General features: G+C 33.5%; 2 protein-coding genes across 3 annotated transcripts; one reads left to right on the top strand and one right to left on the bottom strand.

The window, feature by feature from the left end:
- The first annotated feature begins 1,955 nt into the window (after positions 1 to 1,955).
- On the top strand, positions 1,956 to 9,060 carry LOC130713498 (ornithine aminotransferase, mitochondrial-like). Its single transcript, XM_057563262.1, has 10 exons — positions 1,956 to 2,153; positions 2,862 to 2,970; positions 3,217 to 3,447; positions 4,277 to 4,436; positions 4,546 to 4,601; positions 5,419 to 5,571; positions 6,310 to 6,407; positions 6,825 to 6,905; positions 7,944 to 8,177; positions 8,772 to 9,060. Exons 1-10 carry the CDS (start codon positions 2,014 to 2,016, stop codon positions 8,917 to 8,919), a joined length of 1,410 nt encoding a protein of 469 aa, XP_057419245.1. The 5' UTR covers positions 1,956 to 2,013; the 3' UTR covers positions 8,920 to 9,060.
- Positions 9,061 to 10,180: 1,120 nt separating this feature from the next.
- Positions 10,181 to 17,567, bottom strand: LOC130710327 (transcription factor TCP2-like). 2 transcript variants are annotated; one of them, XM_057559550.1, is made up of 4 exons: positions 17,130 to 17,567; positions 16,360 to 16,477; positions 14,233 to 16,100; positions 10,181 to 10,468 (listed from the first exon to the last, which is right to left on the bottom strand). In XM_057559550.1, exon 3 carries the CDS (start codon positions 15,713 to 15,715, stop codon positions 14,270 to 14,272), a length of 1,446 nt encoding a protein of 481 aa, XP_057415533.1. In that variant the 5' UTR covers positions 15,716 to 16,100; positions 16,360 to 16,477; positions 17,130 to 17,567; the 3' UTR covers positions 10,181 to 10,468; positions 14,233 to 14,269. The 2 variants fall into 2 exon arrangements, with proteins under 2 accessions (XP_057415533.1, XP_057415532.1); XM_057559549.1 differs by having other exon boundaries at positions 16,951 to 17,567.
- Positions 17,568 to 18,978: the final 1,411 nt, after the last annotated feature.

Consider the following 18,978-nt stretch of genomic DNA (forward strand, 5'->3'; position numbering starts at 1 on the left):
TCTTTTTCCTGGAAGTGTTCTCTAGTCTTTATAACTTGTGTATTATTTTTTGAGGCACCGGTTCAGAGATTTTTCCAGTTTTCTTTCTTATTTGTATTCTGCTTTTTGTATTAGGTTGAAGTACCCCTTATACTTCATTTCAATATAATGTTTGGCTTATCAAAAAAAATCTATGTTTCAAAAAAAAATCATATCTCTTAATTTTATATTTGAGATATTTTCAAATTTAAATTTAATTATGATATGATAAATGGTGAATTCTAATTGGATGATTGTGTAAAACTTTTTTACACTATTCATCCATAGTAATTAAACTTGTTTTTAATTAATATATATATGATATATCTTATGAAAATTATATTTTTATATGAAACATATGTATATTATTAACATATTATCTTATACAAAATATCTTTAAATGAATTACAGTTTTAAAACTTAACTCGTGATCATTTCTCTAATTACTGTTTTCTCATGGATTCATTATGAATTATGTAGCAAAAGATAAACATTATGCTTAACCAATTTCACAACATAAAAATTAATTTATATATAAGAAAGTTTTTAAATTTAATAATTATGAAATTTATAATATAAATATAAATTAATTTAAATTAATGATATATAATAATAAATAATTATTAATTATAATTATCATTAATGCTCAAGTTCAAGCTATTTTTACTTATATTATATCATTAATATAAATATATATTATTTATCAATTGCACTGAGACTTGTTGATATTAATATACATTATTTTATGTATATTTAATCATTAATATATATTATTATATATAGTCATTAATATATAAACATATACTCCATGTACTAATAATCATTAATATTTTATGTATATTAATGACTATATATAAATGACTATATATACAATATAAATAATAAGTTATAAATGACTATATATAAATGTATTAATGGATGAATTCATATACATTCATTAATACATTTATAACCCATTAATATAGTCATTTATAACTCATTATTTATTATTGTATATACTATATATAGTCATTTATATACATGTTAAGGTCAAGGTCAAAGTTATTAATAACTCATTAATATTTTATTTTATGTAAATTGGTACATTTAATTTATTTAGTTAAAAAAATTAAAAAAATTAACTCAATGTTTGAAGAGTTTAATGGATATGCACTGACAGTGTAAAATATTTTACACAGACATCCAATTGAATTCCGCCAAATCAGAAAATATCTTATTCTTTTAATTAAAATTAAAGTCAAATGTAATTATCTCTCCTATGTGGCATGCTTTAATTGGATGACTGTGTAAAACTATTTTACACTGTCAGTGCATATCCATTAAACTCTTTTTATGTTAAACACAAGAATACATCAATAATTGTGCAAAAAATAATACATCAATAATGATATATATATATATATATATATATATATATATACCTCATTTTCTCTTTCATCTCATTTTCACTTGTTCTTTCTTTCTATCTTTCACGTCTTTTCCTATCACATCACTAATCATACATCTTAATTATATTCTCTCTGTTCTCTTTCTATCTCTCTCCACAGGTGGAGGTGGAGATATGTGATCATCTCTTTATTCATAACACATAGAACATAAAAGTTATTGATAATTCAAGTCGTAAGAGTTTGGGGATATACGAGATTGATCACTGAACCTCCTTCAACGCAACTCATATGTTCCCTAACTCTTACCACTTGAGCTATCATTCGGTGATAAAATAAATCTTTTCTAAAAACGGTGAATTAATACAATGTTCTAGAGTGTGGGAAAAAATCAATAATTTAATATATTACTATATAATATTCCATTATTGAGTAACTGAGTGAATGAAATTGGGAAAAAATAATAATTAAATAAACTACCATGTATTAGATGTTGGATATGTATCAACAAAAAAAAAAAAAAAAACATGTTGGATTATATAACAATGTAACAAACAACGATTGAGCACCTTTTTGTCTGAAAATTGAGAGGTGTGTTCATCTTTCATCAATGGCTACCATGAGACAAGTTCAGTGTTTGATGCGAAGAATTTCCAGAGGAAGTAGAAGCTATGGGGTCGCCACACAACTCAATGCTTCTTCCTCTTCCCAGGCAGTGATTGACAAGGAGTATCAGCACAGTGCCCACAAGTACGTTTCTCTTTCTCTCTGTCTCTTTTCATCTACCCCACCTTAAACACGCGATTTTGTGTTCTGGGTTTGTCTTATTTTCTCTTCATTCTAACATTTCATGCTCAATCAAATCTGGTGTTTTTTTCCTACCTTGATCATTTTACACCTTGATATGTTGATTGAATTTTTATGGATTTTTGAATCATCTATCTATTGGCATGCTGTTGAATTGTACATATGTAGATTTAATAGAAGACATGAAACTAATCATGAGTAGTAAGCAGAAATGGCTCTCCAAAAATTGCCCATTTTTTAATGTAATTCTGTTTACTCTGTTCTTTCATCACCTTTGCATCAGATAATACTGGTATAGTCTGCCAAGTTGGTAAATACTATGAATTTGTATTTTTCTCGAACTTTCATTATGTGTGTGTTTGGATTTCCGTTAAACTCAACGCTGATCCACGTTTGAGACTCAATCGTGGCAAAATCTTGCTTCTTCGATGAGCTGGAACGTGGACACGGTAAGCCAATAGGGCACCTCTGGAGCTTGCTTAGATCACTCTCAAATAATCTCAGTTTTTTTTTTTTGTAAGAAGTCTGTCTTGAGTACCTAGTACTGCTTTGTGTGGTCTTGTCAAGCTCCAGTGCTTTATCCTTGTACACTTTTCATTTGCATAGACTGTTAATGAGATAAATTGATGATCTCTTCTTTTTCAAATGCAGTTACCATCCACTTCCCATTGTGTTTTCTCAAGCAAAGGGGGCTTGTGTATGGGATCCAGAGGGGAACAAGTACATTGATTTTCTATCTGGTTACTCTGCTGTTAATCAGGTAAAATTTACTGGATCTTGGTAATTCCCTTGGCTTTAGATCTGGAATTTTCTTCTGAAAATGGTGCCCAAATGAATTAATGTGGTTATGTACATTTTCCTGTGTTCTTTTATGAAGCGAGCTTTTTGCTGTGGCCAGATCCTATCTACCACTGCTACTGCTTTTCCTTGTGTTCTTCCTTAATTTTTAGGAAAAAACAATGGCGTGGAGTTTCTAATGACTTTAGTGATTGTCGTTTTTCCTTAGGGACATTGCCATCCTAAAATTCTGAAAGCATTAACAGAACAGGCAGAAAGGCTGACTGTGAGTTCCCGAGCCTTCTACAATGATCGCTTTCCGCTGTTTGCTGAGTATGTGACCAGCATGTTTGGTTATGATATGGTGCTTCCTATGAATACCGGTGCTGAAGGTGTGGAAACATCTATGAAATTAGCAAGGAAGTGGGGTTATGAAAAGAAACGGATTCCCAATAATGAGGTATACCTATAAGAATCTTGTGTCTCGATGTCTGTAATATCTTGATATTTTGCTTTTTTCAATAACTAAATCTTGCTTCATATAGTCACTGATATCAATTCAATATCATTATTATTTCTTTTTGTGAAATAGCTTGTACACAAACACTTAAAGTTCTCATGTTCTAGTTTTAGGTACTTCAGTGACTTATATGTTTCATATGCCTTTACTGTTGTGTAACTTAAAGTAGTTAACAATGTGGTCCAATGCACAAAGCTCAGTTGCATAGGCTCAATTCTGTAGTTTAAGATACAGTTTTGGGTTTTGACCATATGTCTCCTGTTTTTTTCTTCTCTTAACTCTAATTATCTATTATAATTTCTTTCTCATGAGGAATCCATTGTATGAACTTTGACAACATTGCTTGGGACACTTTTATCTATGCCTTGAGGCATCTGAGGAATACTCGTAAGAAATATTTCGCAAACTAGATGCATCTGAGATGTACAATTAATTAATTATATAAGACTCCATATATGTATTCTTCCCGTGCGAAGAGTAAATGAATGAAGTTTGTTCTCTCCACTCTCCATAACATAGCATCCTCTTTTCTGTTTTATATATGATTGCATATTTAAGTTTTCCCTGGTTTTTGATTATTCATTTTTTTTTCTTTTGATGTCGATTATATCTGGAATCTAGTATCTAATTTTTTTGCCTGAAAGTTATTTTGCTATTGAGCTTAAGATCTGTCTCTTGCTGCTGTTCTAATTTGGTCATTTTTTCATGAGAATCAGTTTAGTTATTTTTTCATCATATTAATCTTTTTGCTCATTGACACTTGTTTCAGGCTCTTATCGTCTCATGCTGTGGTTGCTTCAATGGCCGTACACTAGGTGTCATATCTATGAGCTGTGACAATGAAGCTACCCGGGGTTTTGGTCCTTTAATGCCAGGCATTCTTAAAGTTGATTTTGGTGATGCAGAGGCCCTTGAAAGAATTTTTAAAGGTTCTGAATTATTCTGTATACTTTTTCTTTACTTGTGATGAGTATCTTTTGCTATAGCATGGCAGATCTTTGATACTAACTATTTGGAATTCTCGCTGATGAACTGCAGAACATGGAGACAAAATAGCTGGATTTATTTTAGAACCTATTCAAGGTGAAGCTGGGGTATGTTTTCTGACAATACATATTTAATCGGCTTGGTAAACGCTTAGTGTGTTGATTGAACTGAGATGCTAAGGAAGTTGCTATATACCATCTCTTTCTCTTTCTAATATGTTTACCGAAATTAGAACTTTGTGAAAGGACTGATATGAGCGTTATCAATTAAAAAAAAATCCATGTTGCATGAATATTAGATAATAATGCAAAAAAATACCAATAATTCTCTATTCAGCAAAGTTTTGTTTAATGAAAAGCTAATCTACCAATGCTTTAAAGTTCTTTGCTTGATATCTACATAGAACATATCTAACATATTCACTTTTGTATGTATGTGTGTGTGTGTATTCCTTGGCCATGTGAAATGCACTGTTTTTCACTCAGCCTTTAGTTTGTATGTTTGTTCCATTCATATGCAGGGGCAGCAGGGCTATATATATTAGTTTGCTAGTGGGAATGTAAATATTATGTTTAGTCTTGAGATGATACATTTTGACATGTCCCTGCGGACGTGTACAAGCCATGTGACTAACTTCATCTTTCACTGTCTTTTTTTCTGTATTTAATTTAATGATTTTGTTTTTTAATTCATCTGTCAAAGTGGTTTTTTATTGTTTGTTCTAGATAACGTATAATGTTATGTATAACATGAATTCTTTGTTTCCAATTCTTTGGATTCTATTTTCCTTTTTTAAGATGAAAACCTTCTCTGATATGCTTAGTTTTTTACAGAACTCATTCTTTAAGAAATTTACTATATTTTTAATTGTCAAAGTATATCGTCTTCTTTACACTATTTTAATATATAATTTTTTGTTTAAAGATCAAAATCCCTCCAGTTGGCTATTTGAAAGCTGTAAGAGATCTTTGCTCCAAATATAATGTGTTGATGATTGCTGATGAAATCCAATCTGGATTAGGAAGAGCAGGAAAGATGCTGGCTTGTGACTGGGAAGATGTTCGCCCCGATATAGTGGTAAGAAATCATCTCTACCTCCTGTATACTATTTATCTCTATATTCATTCTTAACACTTCGATAAGAACATTATCTTGTGGTCATATCATATGATTAATAAAATCTTCGCAACTCTTATTGCGAATTTGATTATGAACTCTTTTAATAATTCAGGTTCAGATGTTTTTTTTTAATTACAGCAATGATGAACTATGGACTTTGACTTGAAATTGAAACTGTATAGCAAGAAAAAAGCATGTGTATGTTATTGATTCCGACAAAAACCATACTTCCTTTAACCATATGATATCATTCTTTTAAATGCATCTGCTTTTTCTGTTTGACTGGTAAAACATATAATATCATATGTTTGGATTAGTTTCTTTATAATTTTTATAATACAAAGTTACTTCATGATAGAAAAGCTCTAGAATGTAGACTTTAGCCAAAACCTATCCAGTTTTTCCTTTTATTCATATAAGCATATAATTTAGAGACTTGTCTGTCACAGATAATAGAAATTTTGATATTGCCATTTAAAAGTATGCAGTTGGGTTAGACGTATTCACTACCTACCTCTTGAAAGACTTGACCATCCAAATTTTATGTTTTTCTTTTTGGCGAGAAAATGAAATATATACTCCCTCTACTGCATGCTCCATTTTCTTTCTTTCTTTCTTTTTGTTGCATTTGTTGAGGTTCTATTTCCCTTTTATGCCACCACACATATAGTAACTTTTAATTGTCATTTTACGCAGATACTGGCGAAAGCATTGGGTGGTGGAATTTTACCAGTTAGTGCAGTTCTTGCAGACAAAGATGTCATGCTTTGTATAAAACCTGGACAGCATGGAAGGTTTCATTTTATTATAAATTTTTAGATAGTTTTTTTTATCCTCTCCCTTAATTTAACATTTTCTTGCAAATAGTTGTCACATCTTAATTTTATCTGCTACTTTCACACTTAATTTCCATAAAGGAAGTATTTGATCCTTCAAGTGTGATAAAATAGTCTCCTATTTGGCAGCAGGTCTCTAGGTTAATTAATCAATTCAGACAGCCCTAGGTTGTCATACCAAATTGATGTCTTCATTTAACCTTTCAGTTGTTTATTTTTAAAATTTTCCAATTCTCTGGTAACTAGGGAGTAGGGACTGTTCCCTTTTCAGTTTCGCATTCAGTTCTTCATGCATAATTAGCCAATAATTTCATTTATTACGATAAAATTGAATACACCGATGAAGCTTTCTTTGTTCTATGTTATTTTTCACAGTACCTTTGGGGGAAATCCATTGGCCAGTGCAGTTGCTATTGCCTCACTAGATGTGATCAAGGAGGAGAGACTTGTAGAGAGGTATCGAATGCATTGCAAAATTTTATATTATCAATATATATTTGTTATTATACAAACTTGAATACAAGTATAGGCAAGTATATACTCCCTCCGTCCCTAATTATAAGCTAAAGTTGTAAAAATCACGTTTATTAAGAAAGCCTTAATTGATGCTTTGGTTTTTTAAAAAATGGTACAATCTTTCATATTTACCCCTATTTAAGTGGGTAGTAGTAGGAGGAAAGAGAATAAAAGTGAGTTTTAATTTCAAAATGTTGGAATTAAGAAACCAATAAATGCAAGGATAAATATGGAAAGAAATATTAGCTTTTACAACTTTAGCTTATATTTAGTGACAAAACATAAGTCTCAACTTTAGCTTATAATTAGGGACGGAGGGAGTACTTGTTATTATGCAACATCGGCATGTGAAATAAGAGCTTTATTACTAAAGCCTGATTTCTGGTAGTTGAATAATTGTACGAAATATAATATGATTCTTTGGATAAATTCATTTTATTAATGATTAAGAATATCTCCATGCTTCTCATAGTTTTTACATTACCAGTTGTCCTGGTTCGGACATTTTGTTGTATTTTTAGTCTTTTCATTTTCTAATTTGGTCCTATTTATAAAAGTTTTGGACCGTATTTAGAAATGTTCACGAGAACATGGTTTCATCTTTTTTTAATCACATTAACTTACTACTTCATGCAAAATACAATCCTCATTGAAGACTAAATAACGCAATACATTTTAGAGATCTTGAGGTAAAACTTATTTGAAAAGAAAGTATGAATGTATAGAGTTTGTAGTGCTTTCCTCACCAAGCAAATAACTAGTTGAAGGGTTTATGTGCATCACTTTATTTTCTAAAACTTTGCTTATCAACATCCAATGCATTTCATGCTATATTTACTTGAATCTATTACAACATGGAAGTTGCAAAGATTCAGCAAATGCTCTATTGATTTGGTTCATTCATTCTCTGTACTGTGAATTTCTCATTTTTAGAAACTAACATTTAAAATCTGCAATTGGTGTCTTACTATTGAACAGATCTGCCCAAATGGGAGAGGAGCTTCTTAATCAGCTGCGTAAGATTCAGCAGAAATTCCCGGATCACGTGAAGGAAGTCCGAGGCAAAGGATTATTCATTGGACTGGAGCTTAACAGCAAAAGTTTATTCCCTGTATCAGGCTTTGAGTTAAGTGAAAAACTTAAGGACAGAGGAGTCCTTGCCAAGCCAACACATGATACAATTATCCGCTTTACTCCCCCACTCTGCATAAGGTAAGCAAGTGATGAAAATTATTCAAGTAATGTCTTAAGTTAAGAGCTAGAAGATCAAATCTCATGCACTAGTTAAAAGTTTTTTGTCAAGTAAATGAAATTACATAAATTAACTGCATTAATAAATTACTCACATCTACAGCTAGTGTTGTCAAAACTTCCACCATAGCCTCATTTATACTTAGCTATCCTTATGAGTACTTAAAGTTCTGCCTCTTGGAAAGTATTAGCTCATATAAGCATATGATTATCGGAAATGGAAATTGAATTTCTTTTAGAACCTAATCTAACAAAAGCATATGCATTCCTCTAGTTATGTTTATGAAGAGTAATTTATTACATTCAAATTTGAGAATAAACTGAGAATGGTAGAGTTACACTGTAGAATAAAAAATAAGTTGTTTACTATATAATCCTTCTACAATTGATTCTAAAGCCAAAATTAATTATGGGGGAGAAACTTTCGTGAGTAGCCTCTGGATGTAAAAATTGATTGAGGAAAAATAAGCTGGTCCAAACATGTTATAGGGGTTACTTGTCCGTTGTAAGTGTCTTTGCTATGTTCATGGATTTGACATAAAGTAATATTTGCAGTCGGGATGAGATTCTGGAAGCCTCTAAGGCCCTGTCTGATGTTCTGGAAACTGATCTGCCAAAGTTGCTGAAGATGAAGCCAAAGGATGCTGCTCCTCCAGCTGCCCCTGAAGCATGCGATCGCTGTGGTCGAGTCTTGTATAGTTAGACCACATAAAGATAAATGAATTGCATTAACCTTCAATTATTATTGTTGTTATTTTTCTTTGGAAAAGGAGACATTAAAAGAACAATTTTTACTTGTTATACATGAATCAAAATAAAGATATTGGTAACTTGTTACTTGTAACATTGGTAAGTTTTGTTTTCTTTGATTTTTATGTTTCTGTTAATATTGTTTAATACGAATGATGTGCGGAATCTCCAGTGAGATCTTTTTCATGTGAACCACCGCGGTTCAATTACTGTTCCCCACCTAAATTACAAAAAATGCCCATTTTTACTTTTCACTTATGTTGTTGCTACTTGCTTGAAGTAAGGTTTTAACAGAGTAAAATGAATTTCAATTTCTTTACCAAAGTATCCCAATATCCTTACATGATTCTTGCAATAGACATATATCAATCCCTCTTAGTTTTGATACAGGTGATCATAATCAATCTCTTCTAATCATAAACCAACAGGTGTAGTGATATCTTTAACAGTATCCACACAAATGTTAGAATGTATGAGAGAAACAATTTATCTCCATTGTCTGTATACCATTGTAGCTATGAGAATGGCTTGACACTCACATTGCATTGTATGCAGCGTACTGATAGTGGGTTAATCCAGTACATGATTATATCAATAAAATAGTTGAATAAATAAATAAGTAATTAAGATAATAAATTAATCTCTAGGGCATACATCAACAATATTCTTGGTGGATTTTGTCAGATTCATAAAGCCCTGTTGTAAGGTATCAACATTGAGATGCATAATTAATTAACAGACTATAGCATTCTTTATGGAGCTTTGGCTAAAAAGTTTTTTATCTCATGAATTTTTTTTTTGAAGCAGATCTCATGATATGTTGCTTGAAGTGTTGTTTCTGTTTTACAAAGTTGTCATTGTTGCCGCTGCTCTATGTCAAATAGGCATTGATGTCTTGTTTTGTCCTGTTTTAGAAAGTTCAGCTGGGAATGGGATGAACTAATAACATGTTTCAAATCAGCGTTAAGGTTGTTAGCAGGGGTACACAACAAGAAAAACCCTAATTACCGACATCACCAAAACCATTAGTAATTATAATCTACTGACGACCAAACCGACAATAAAAAATTCATCAGTATTTGCCTCGTTGGTAAATATTGCTAACAGTTTTTAAAAGACTTTGGCAAATTTCTGACGACTTTTGACCATCATTGTATTTCTCGATGACCAAAGGTAAATTTCCTATGCAATGACTCTATAGAAGGCTTTACTCCTTTTAGCAGAGTAATTCAGCTCTTTTCTCCACTTATGTGTAGACAATATCAAACAATTACTAGAAGTACAAGACTATATCAACACTCAAGTAGATTTTACATTTCTCCAAAACACATAATGAACTTGAACGTACAAACCAATACAAATGTCCAAATACTGAATGTAATTGAATGACTTCAAAATGATCCCACAAGAAATACAACACTTGATGACAAAAATGTATCATCTGTTTTGGCCAAGGCAAGCTTTGGGACTCAACTTGCTCTTAGTACTCTCCTTTTCAAATCCTACATCAAAAGACATTAAAAAACCAAAATAAATTATGATAACATATCTATCAAAAATTGTAATATTATGTAAAAGTATTAAGCAATTTCAAGATGTTCATGCTACCAACCACTTTAATAATAAAAAAGCAAGTCCACAAAAATATGAAATTGGAGGGAGGGGAAAAGATATTATAGCATAACTAAAGCAAAAGATGACCAAACTTGTGTTTATAGCACTAAGGGCTTTGGAAAGCTTAATTTGATAAATTGATGCACATGCACAAACATCCACAAAGATATACGAGCAGAAGAAGTAGATACTACTAAAACAACCAGTACATGTAAAAGATTTTATAGAGGAACAAGGTAAATACTTAACATTATCTAAAATAATAGGTAAACAAGAAAAGTTTATCAACATCCAACAATATTTTTTTCTAAATTGAAAACAGCTTTATCACCAATTGAGATACTGGAGAACAAATCTCTAATGAGTGTTAGAATATAAAAAGCTAAGATAAGGCCAACATATCATCCTTCTCTACTACATTATTTCTGAGCCAGTACATCATCCAACAAGATTATCTTAATACCTATTATTAAGTTTAACTTTGTAACTTTAGATTTTTCATCAAAGTCACAATACATGGACAAATCACCAATGTACACTAGAACTACATATCGAAAGACAGCCACAAATAAAGATTAATGTCAACCATAAAGTGAAAGATACAACCAACCAGCACAAGAGGATCACCAAAAACTAAAACAAGCCACTACATGAGAATATTAGATGGTTCCTGTTGACATATTAAATCATTGCGAAAATAATTGTTGCTAAGCACAACAATAATGTTTGTGAAGGAAGAAGCAAGAATAAATTTAATATGGGCAATTCTATTCTATGGTGGATCATGTAAAAGCGAGTCCATCCTAAAACCCTAATTTTACTAATAAAATGTAGTACATACTACATAGTGCATACTATTTATAATATGCTTATTATGTGCTAAACATTTGCAGAGAAATTCGTTTTACTTGTGAAGTAGACTTTTCTTGGTCTACACTAAACAACACCCTAGAATAGAATGTGATATTATTTTAGAATTCAAGTTAGGATCAACTCTATAAAAAAAAAGCTCAAATGTGAGAATCACTCTATAATATTTGACCATATCTCTAATCAATGTAGAACCACTCAACATATAATATCTTAAGAAATTTGAAGTTTAAAGATTAGCAAGGATGGGCCTGAAATTTCTCATCTACATCACTAAAAAAAAATCAAGATATCTTTATTTTGTTTCCTGTTTCAAATATTCATACAAGAAACAATGCAAGTAATAAAATGTTTATTTTTCTTATACTAACACTTTTTTTAATGAAATCTTACAATAACACCTTGAAATAAGAACCAAGTGAAAATGTGGTGGTTTTTTTATTAATTAAAATGGTATAGCTGAAAGATAACACTACCAGACTACTGGGTAGGATGTCAATGACATGTTAGGAAGGTTATTAGATGGTTACTCTTGGGTAGGAGTACCATAAGATCATCCTAGAGAGGGTTGTCCACCAATGAATTAGTTCCTATAAATATAAGTGCAATAAATATAGATGGTGCGAAAATGTGAGAATAGTAAAAAATAATTCCTTTTTAACATGACTCACAGAGAATTTACTTGCCACAAAAAGTGTCATATATATCGAGTAATAGGCTTATTGTATAAATAAAAATATAGCAGATTCTACATAGACCTTGAGTCAATATCAATGGACTAAATTATTTCATTATGTAGTAATTACAAAAAATTAGCAATGCTCCAAAATCCAAATGTCTGTTGATGTAGACTTTTCCTATTTAGAATACTTTCCACCAGCTCATAAATTCAAACATCTATGTCATAGCTCATAATATTGAAAAGGCATAGTAAATATAAAACTTCTCTATTAATTAAGAATAGCCTACTTTGAGAATCACTTTCTTTCAATGCGTGAGTGACTACGTGCATGGACCTCTCAACATTATGAATATGAAAAAGTCCACCCCATGTGTGATGATCCTTTTTTTTTTTTTTTTTTTTTGAAATCAAATAACATTAAATCAAAGCAAATTCGGCACAGATGCCAATACATCATCCCTTAAAAGACTAGACAACCCCGGAGGCCCCTCCTAAATCCAAACAGAGTCTGGGTAAGAAGAGGCGTTCCTAGCAAGGTAGTCAGCACAAGAGTTTCCTTCCCTACCCATGTGTGATGATCCTATTCCTACCCTATAGTCCCATATTTGAGCGAATCAGGATTATGGCATGTGTGTGCACAGCAAATTAAGGTTCGGAGCGGGAAATGAATTCAATTGGGGTTGCAAAGAAAAGCCATTTGCATTTTGAAAAAACATTAATTGTGCTAACCATCTTCTACATTTTCTCACTGCTTAAATTTACCGCATTTAAATTTGCGGTAACTAATTAGACACCGTAAATAAAATTGTAGAATACAGAACATACATTCTACAATCATATTTATAGAAAAATAAGAGAATTGTATAAGAATGTAAAAGGTGGTACTAAATTAATGCCAAATATCAAGCACACACTTAAATAGAAAGGAAAATAAGGTGTTTATTAGGTGTATATATGCACGATTTGTGAGGGTGGTTATTACCACTGTTTACATTTAAGAATCATTTTGACCGAAATTAAAGCATCTTCAACATTGCCCCCACTCAGTGACTTACACATGGTTTTATGGCACACAAAAGCTTCCACCTGACATGCTATGAAGGAGGGAACCAATAAGAGCACATTCAAGGAGACAACCAGCCGGAACCCTATATATATTCACGGCAATCCATGCAGGAATCAACAAAAAGACAACACAAAAACCATGGATTTATGCCCCAATGCCCAACTTGTTTATGATTACCTAGAAAAGCAAACGCCTCATGGTATTGCACACAACTCGTAAATCCAAAAACAAACATCATCGTTCTTCAACTAAAGAGACACATAATAACATATTTAATTCCATGTCACTCATGTCCACCTAGGTTTATCAAAGCCAAGGCATTTCATTGGGGGAGAAGAGTCATAGGCAGCAAACAAAATAAAGAGTGTATTGCATCATCAAACATCAATAGCAAACACAAACAAATACTATGTACCAAAATATAACAAACAACAACCAAGTTAAAAAACAATTCACAATTACTTTTTTTTTTAATCAATGATCACTTATAATATTTATCATTTCTCATCCTTATACTCCAATGTAGATTTGACATGTTAACAAAAAAAAAAAATTGACCTTTCATGCACGACATTTTTCTCTCTTCTCTCCTCCTAGCACATCATACCATATATTATGATTGTAATTGTATTTATATTTCTTTCGACATAAACTTAAATGTGATTTAAATGTGCTTTTGACCAATAAATATCTCTGCGTATTTCAATTAGGAAAGGAGTCAATGGATTTCACACACATTTCGAGGCATATAGCCCAACTCATGTAAATGGTTAAATTGAGCAAAAGTCAGATCACATTAACCCAAAGTATTTTTTATGCTTTTGACCAATTTGAACTTATTAATACTTCTTTTATTATTTCTCTCTCATATTTTACTTTCAAATTTCTGTTATTTGGGGTTATACATTGTGTCTACAAACTATTTACCAATAAAACAGTTGTATATATTTCAAGTCTCAAACCAAGGCTATTTGACTAAAAAATAAAGAGAAAACATATATAAAACAGATAAAAGATTGTTTTATCGTACGTACCAGGAAGAAAATGGAGCAAAAGATTGTGTCCCGGAGCTCAGTTTTTAGCCTTCCCCTTCTGATCTGAATGCCGGCATCCGTCGCCATAGTAAAGCTGCAAGCTGCCGCCATCAAAAACAGGTGAAAACTGAAGGTTGTGGTGGTGGTGGTGGTTCTCCATGGCAGGAGCAGTAGCAGCTGCTCCTCCAAGGAAGAATGGTACAGTGGATCCGTCTAAAGGTGAAAACCTCTGCAGAAAAGACGGAGAATTGGACTGAAGGGTCCCCCTATTGAAACCAGCAAGGCCTGCCGAAGAGATGCTGAAATCGAGGTTGTAACCGTTCCCGGTGGCCTGAGAAGCAGAAGAAGAAGTAACCACAGCTGCTGTTGCTGGCATGAGGTGATGATCAGGGATGAAGGAGAATTGCTGGTGCATCTGGTCTGATGCAGAGGAATGGTTTTCACCATTGAATGGTAGTGAAACTGACATGGCTTCAGCAAGGGAATGTGAGTGCCCCAATTGGATATTTGAGATTGAGAACCCTGAAGAATGTTGTTGGTGATGATGGTGTTGGGTTCTTGAAGTGGAAGAAGGAGGACCAAGAAGCCCTGAAGTGAAGTAATCCATTGGTGCTGCTGATGAAGAAGAACACCATTGCTGGTTGTTGTTCTGATGAACTGGCCCTGTTGTTGTGGGAACTGCACTGCTGATTCCACCTGTTAGCAGCTCAGTGAAAGAAGCTGTTTGAGAAATGGGGTTCACATTGTTGTGTTGTTGGTGGTGTTGGTGGTGCTGAGCAATGTGTGAATCATTCTCCTTTTCCTTCTCTTTCTCCTTGGAAGCTCTTTCCCTTGCTCTCTCTCTAGCCTTGACACGGTTCACACGAATGTCAGACCTGGAGAGGGACAAACCAGAGCCTTTGCTTGTCTCTGAGGTGCTGCTACAACCAGATTTTGACAAAGAAAGGTTCTGGCTCTGGTTTTGGTTTTGGTTCTGGTTTTGCTGATGATGAAAACTTGTCTCAGTACCCTCTAGTTCCACCTCTGCATCAGCTGAATCATCAAACCCTTGTCCTCTTCTCTCATGACTTTGCTGCTCTGGCGTTTCAGGCAGGGAAGGAAGCTCAGCAATGGCATCAGCAGCAGATTTTATCAACCACTCTACAGCTTTACTTGGCTGGTCATAACCCAATCGATCTTGAAGGTCATAGAACTGAATAGCTGTGGTAACAGATAGCCTAACCCTTCTGTCTCTTGAACCCTTTGAAGTCATGACCTTGCTGTGCCTGTCTTTCCCCCCAGATGCTCTAGAAACTCTAATGATTCTTGAGGAGTGGTGGTTCCAATTGCTGAACCTGTTTGTGTTGCTGCCACCATTTTTTCCTCCTCCTCCATCCTCTTCCTCATTCCCTCTTCTAGGACCTATCTTGTTAGGCTCATTTCTTCCATTTCCACCAAGTCTTGGCAACTTGCAAGCATGTCCATGAATCTCATCCTCCTCCATACCACAATCATGCCTTTGAAAAAACAGCAGAAGCTGAATCAAGCTAGAAACTAAAACCTTCTCTTATCCTCACACACTTCTAAGAGTGAAAGAGAGAGAAAATAAATAAATAAATGAGCAGTTTGAAGAGGTGCTATGCTAGTAGCTGGTGATGAGAGAATGCAGCAGGGTGTGTGGGGTTGGCTATGTCCTTTTTCTTTGCATTGATGACTATGATTCAGAGACTGCTTTGGCTGTGTTGTTGTGTTGTAGGGATAAAAAGGCCTTTTCAACGCTCTGATATATCACGGTCCGGGTCAGGAGGGCCTTGTTAAGCTTTTTGCAGTTGCTGCTGCACAAAACGCTTTCAAAAGCAAAAGACTGAACTAGGTCTCAGACCCTCTTCCTGCAAACACACACAAAAGCAATTATGAATTAACCAAGCAAAAAACTTGTATTGATTAGCATTCAATAAAATTACAAACCATAAAACTGTTTATTCTAACACATTCTCAGAATCACTTAATTATAGAGCAGTACACAACAGATAAGAGATCTGACTTTTTGTTTAGCATAGCTCTCATAGTCATAGGCTCATAGCACCTAAGAAAAAGGTTGAAAAAATGGCTAGAAAATGGAGACCCCTATATCTATATATGTTGTACCTTTGATCTGAACCTTTCTGCTTTGTTTTTAAGCTAAAGCCAGCAAATTTTGCAGATGGGTCTCTGATCTGAGCCAAAACCCTTTATAGCTTCTGATTGTAGTATTTATAGCTTCTCCCTGCATAAAAAAAAAAATCTCATTAGAAACCACCCCACCACCACCACCACTACAAAGTTCATTAGGGTTGCAAATAAATTATGACAATTTTTTAATGAAACCACTGTTTGTGAAATGCTGAAATTAAAATAGATTTTGTAAGGAAAAAAGGGTTCAAGTTCAAGGTTTCATTAATTTGAACAATGTTGGGTTATGACAGGTGTTAAGCTGTGGAAGAAAGACAGAAAAGAAAGAAGAAACCCAGCTGATTACTCAATTGCACAGATCTGTGCACCTGGAGCTCCATTATTGAAACAAAACCAAAAAATACAAAATTTAAAACTTGGAATCTGAGAGTTTTCACTCAATAAAAGACAGCACTTTTCAGATCAGTGCCCCCCATTCTGTCAACAAAATTAAACTTCCAAAAAAAATAAAATAAAAAATCCATTGAAGTTGAAATTTCATAACTAAAATCTAAGAAGAGACAAGACCTTCTTTGCTGCCTGATTTCAGGAATTGCTGAATTTCCCACCTTGTGTCTTGAAATGCAAAAGAGGAAAAACAATTTTTTTCTTTTGAAAATCTCAACTTTAATATAAGTTGAGACAAGGGTAACAAAGAGCTTGATCAGTTTTTTAAAGGTGAATTTGAAGCTTTGTTTAAGACTTACACTTGCTGTTTTTTCTGTCTTTCTTTGCACAATCAGTTATGGAGGGAGAGAAAGACAAAGGGTGTTCTAGGGTTGGTTGTTTGGTTGGTGAGAAATGGAAAGAAAGCCAAAGAAAATTTCAGAATTGTGTGATTTCTAGAGAGAGACAATAGTTCTGTGTTAATCTGTGTTTGAAAAACATGAGAAAGAGAAGAAGAAGAAGAAGAAGAAGAAGAAGAAGAAGAAGAAGAAGAAGAAGAAGAAGAAGAAGAAGAAGAAGAGGCACAAAGGTTGAAACTGAAGTGTTTGAAGTTATGTATGAATGAATGAAAGAAGGTGAAGAAGGTGAAGGTTAAGGAGGAACGGTGACCGGGGTTATCGGAAAAAAGCCAGACACGGCGGTTTATGTGTGTGTATGTATGTTTTCTCCACTCCTCCTTCACATTTGTCCCTCCTTTCTCTTATATTTACTTCATCACCTCACCTTACCCCTCTCATTATTGTAACACAAAACATGTATATAGTTTAGTACATCGAAAAAATAAATTGCACTCTTTAAGATTAATCTCTTGACTTTCCTCCCCTTAACCTCTATATATATATATATATCTCCTGCTGTTACCACTTGAGTTATTAATTGGGGGACAATATATAGTTTCTTCTAGACTAAATTAGGGATAAGATAAACTTTTGTTGATTCAATAAATTATAATTTTTTTAAATGAAAATGAATGCAATTATTCTATTGACCATTTTAACCTCGTGAAATCATTTTTCTTCTTGTTAAATTAATAGGGTTTAGAACAGGGTTTATTTGGATATCAATTGCATGCTTTAAGAAGAGACATTCATTTCAATTTATACAGAAAAATTATGAACAATTTTAATTAAATGTGTGTTGCACTAGTGTAAAATATCTCCAAATGTAGTCTTAATTTTGCATACAATTGATTTTGATAAATGTGGGTTGAAATTACACTGAGGGAGGGGCATAGGGAGGAGGTGAGGGTGGGTAGGATGAGAATGGTGGTGGCGGGAGGAGGACAAGGGTGAGGTTGGTGGAGGAAGGTAGGAGGAGGGGCGTCGACGAAGGGTGAGTGGCAAGGGTCAAAGGAGGATGAGGGGGAGGAGCGACGAAAGAGAGAAAGGGACGACAACATAAGGGAGGCTGGCAGACTGTGAGAGAGGCAGAGGAAGGTTGATTATGTTGAAGTGAGATGCTTATAATGAAGCATGGGCGGAGAAATCTCTAGAAAGTTAGCGTAGGCTAGTTCGACTCTATTTATCTCGCCCACGAAATGAGTCGTACACACGCAAAATCAGTGTCAGTCATAGTCGACGTTAATTTGGTCGGTGAACATAGTGTTGGTCAACAACCGCCACCATTTTTCTACGAGCAGACGTTACATTGGTTAAAGATTTTGGTGTGTGCAAACACTGATGCTAAATATCACTTAACTTTGAACAATGCTTTACTTGTTTTGATATTGCGTCAGCTAATCGACGCAAACTAACCAAGTTTAGCGTAAGGGTCAAAGTCAAGACCTAGCATTTATAACTATGACAAATTTAGCATTAGCCTCGTTAGAATGAGGGAATATCTCCCTCAAAACTATTTAAAGAAAAAACAAACAAATGCTTTGCTTATATACTTTGTATGTAATAAGCATATTTTATTAATTTAAATAGGGTTTAGGGTTAAAAACTTTAATCGTCCTTAAACTCTGATCAAGGTTTGAAAACCGTCCCTCGCCGGAAAATTATCTGAAAACCGTCCCTGAACTATTGAAAACAAATTTGACCCATCCCTCCGGCCGCCATAGCTCCGGCAAGAGCCTTTTTTTTTTATTTTACCCATCCCTGGACTTTG

The sequence above is a fragment of the Lotus japonicus genome, chromosome 4 (genome assembly GCF_012489685.1).
Source record: "Lotus japonicus ecotype B-129 chromosome 4, LjGifu_v1.2".
NCBI classification, from domain to species: domain Eukaryota; kingdom Viridiplantae; phylum Streptophyta; class Magnoliopsida; order Fabales; family Fabaceae; genus Lotus; species Lotus japonicus.

Bases quoted from the DNA above. Each gene is read 5' to 3' on its own strand.
- LOC130710327 (XM_057559550.1), bottom strand. From the start codon at position 15,715: ATGGAGGAGGATGAGATTCATGGACATGCTTGCAAGTTGCCAAGACTT.
- LOC130713498 (XM_057563262.1), top strand. From the start codon at position 2,014: ATGGCTACCATGAGACAAGTTCAGTGTTTGATGCGAAGAATTTCCAGA. The intron at 5,572-6,309 runs GTAAGAAATCAT...CATTTTACGCAG, and splicing joins ATGTTCGCCCCGATATAGTG to ATACTGGCGAAAGCATTGGG. The intron at 6,408-6,824 runs GTTTCATTTTAT...TATTTTTCACAG, and splicing joins AAACCTGGACAGCATGGAAG to TACCTTTGGGGGAAATCCAT.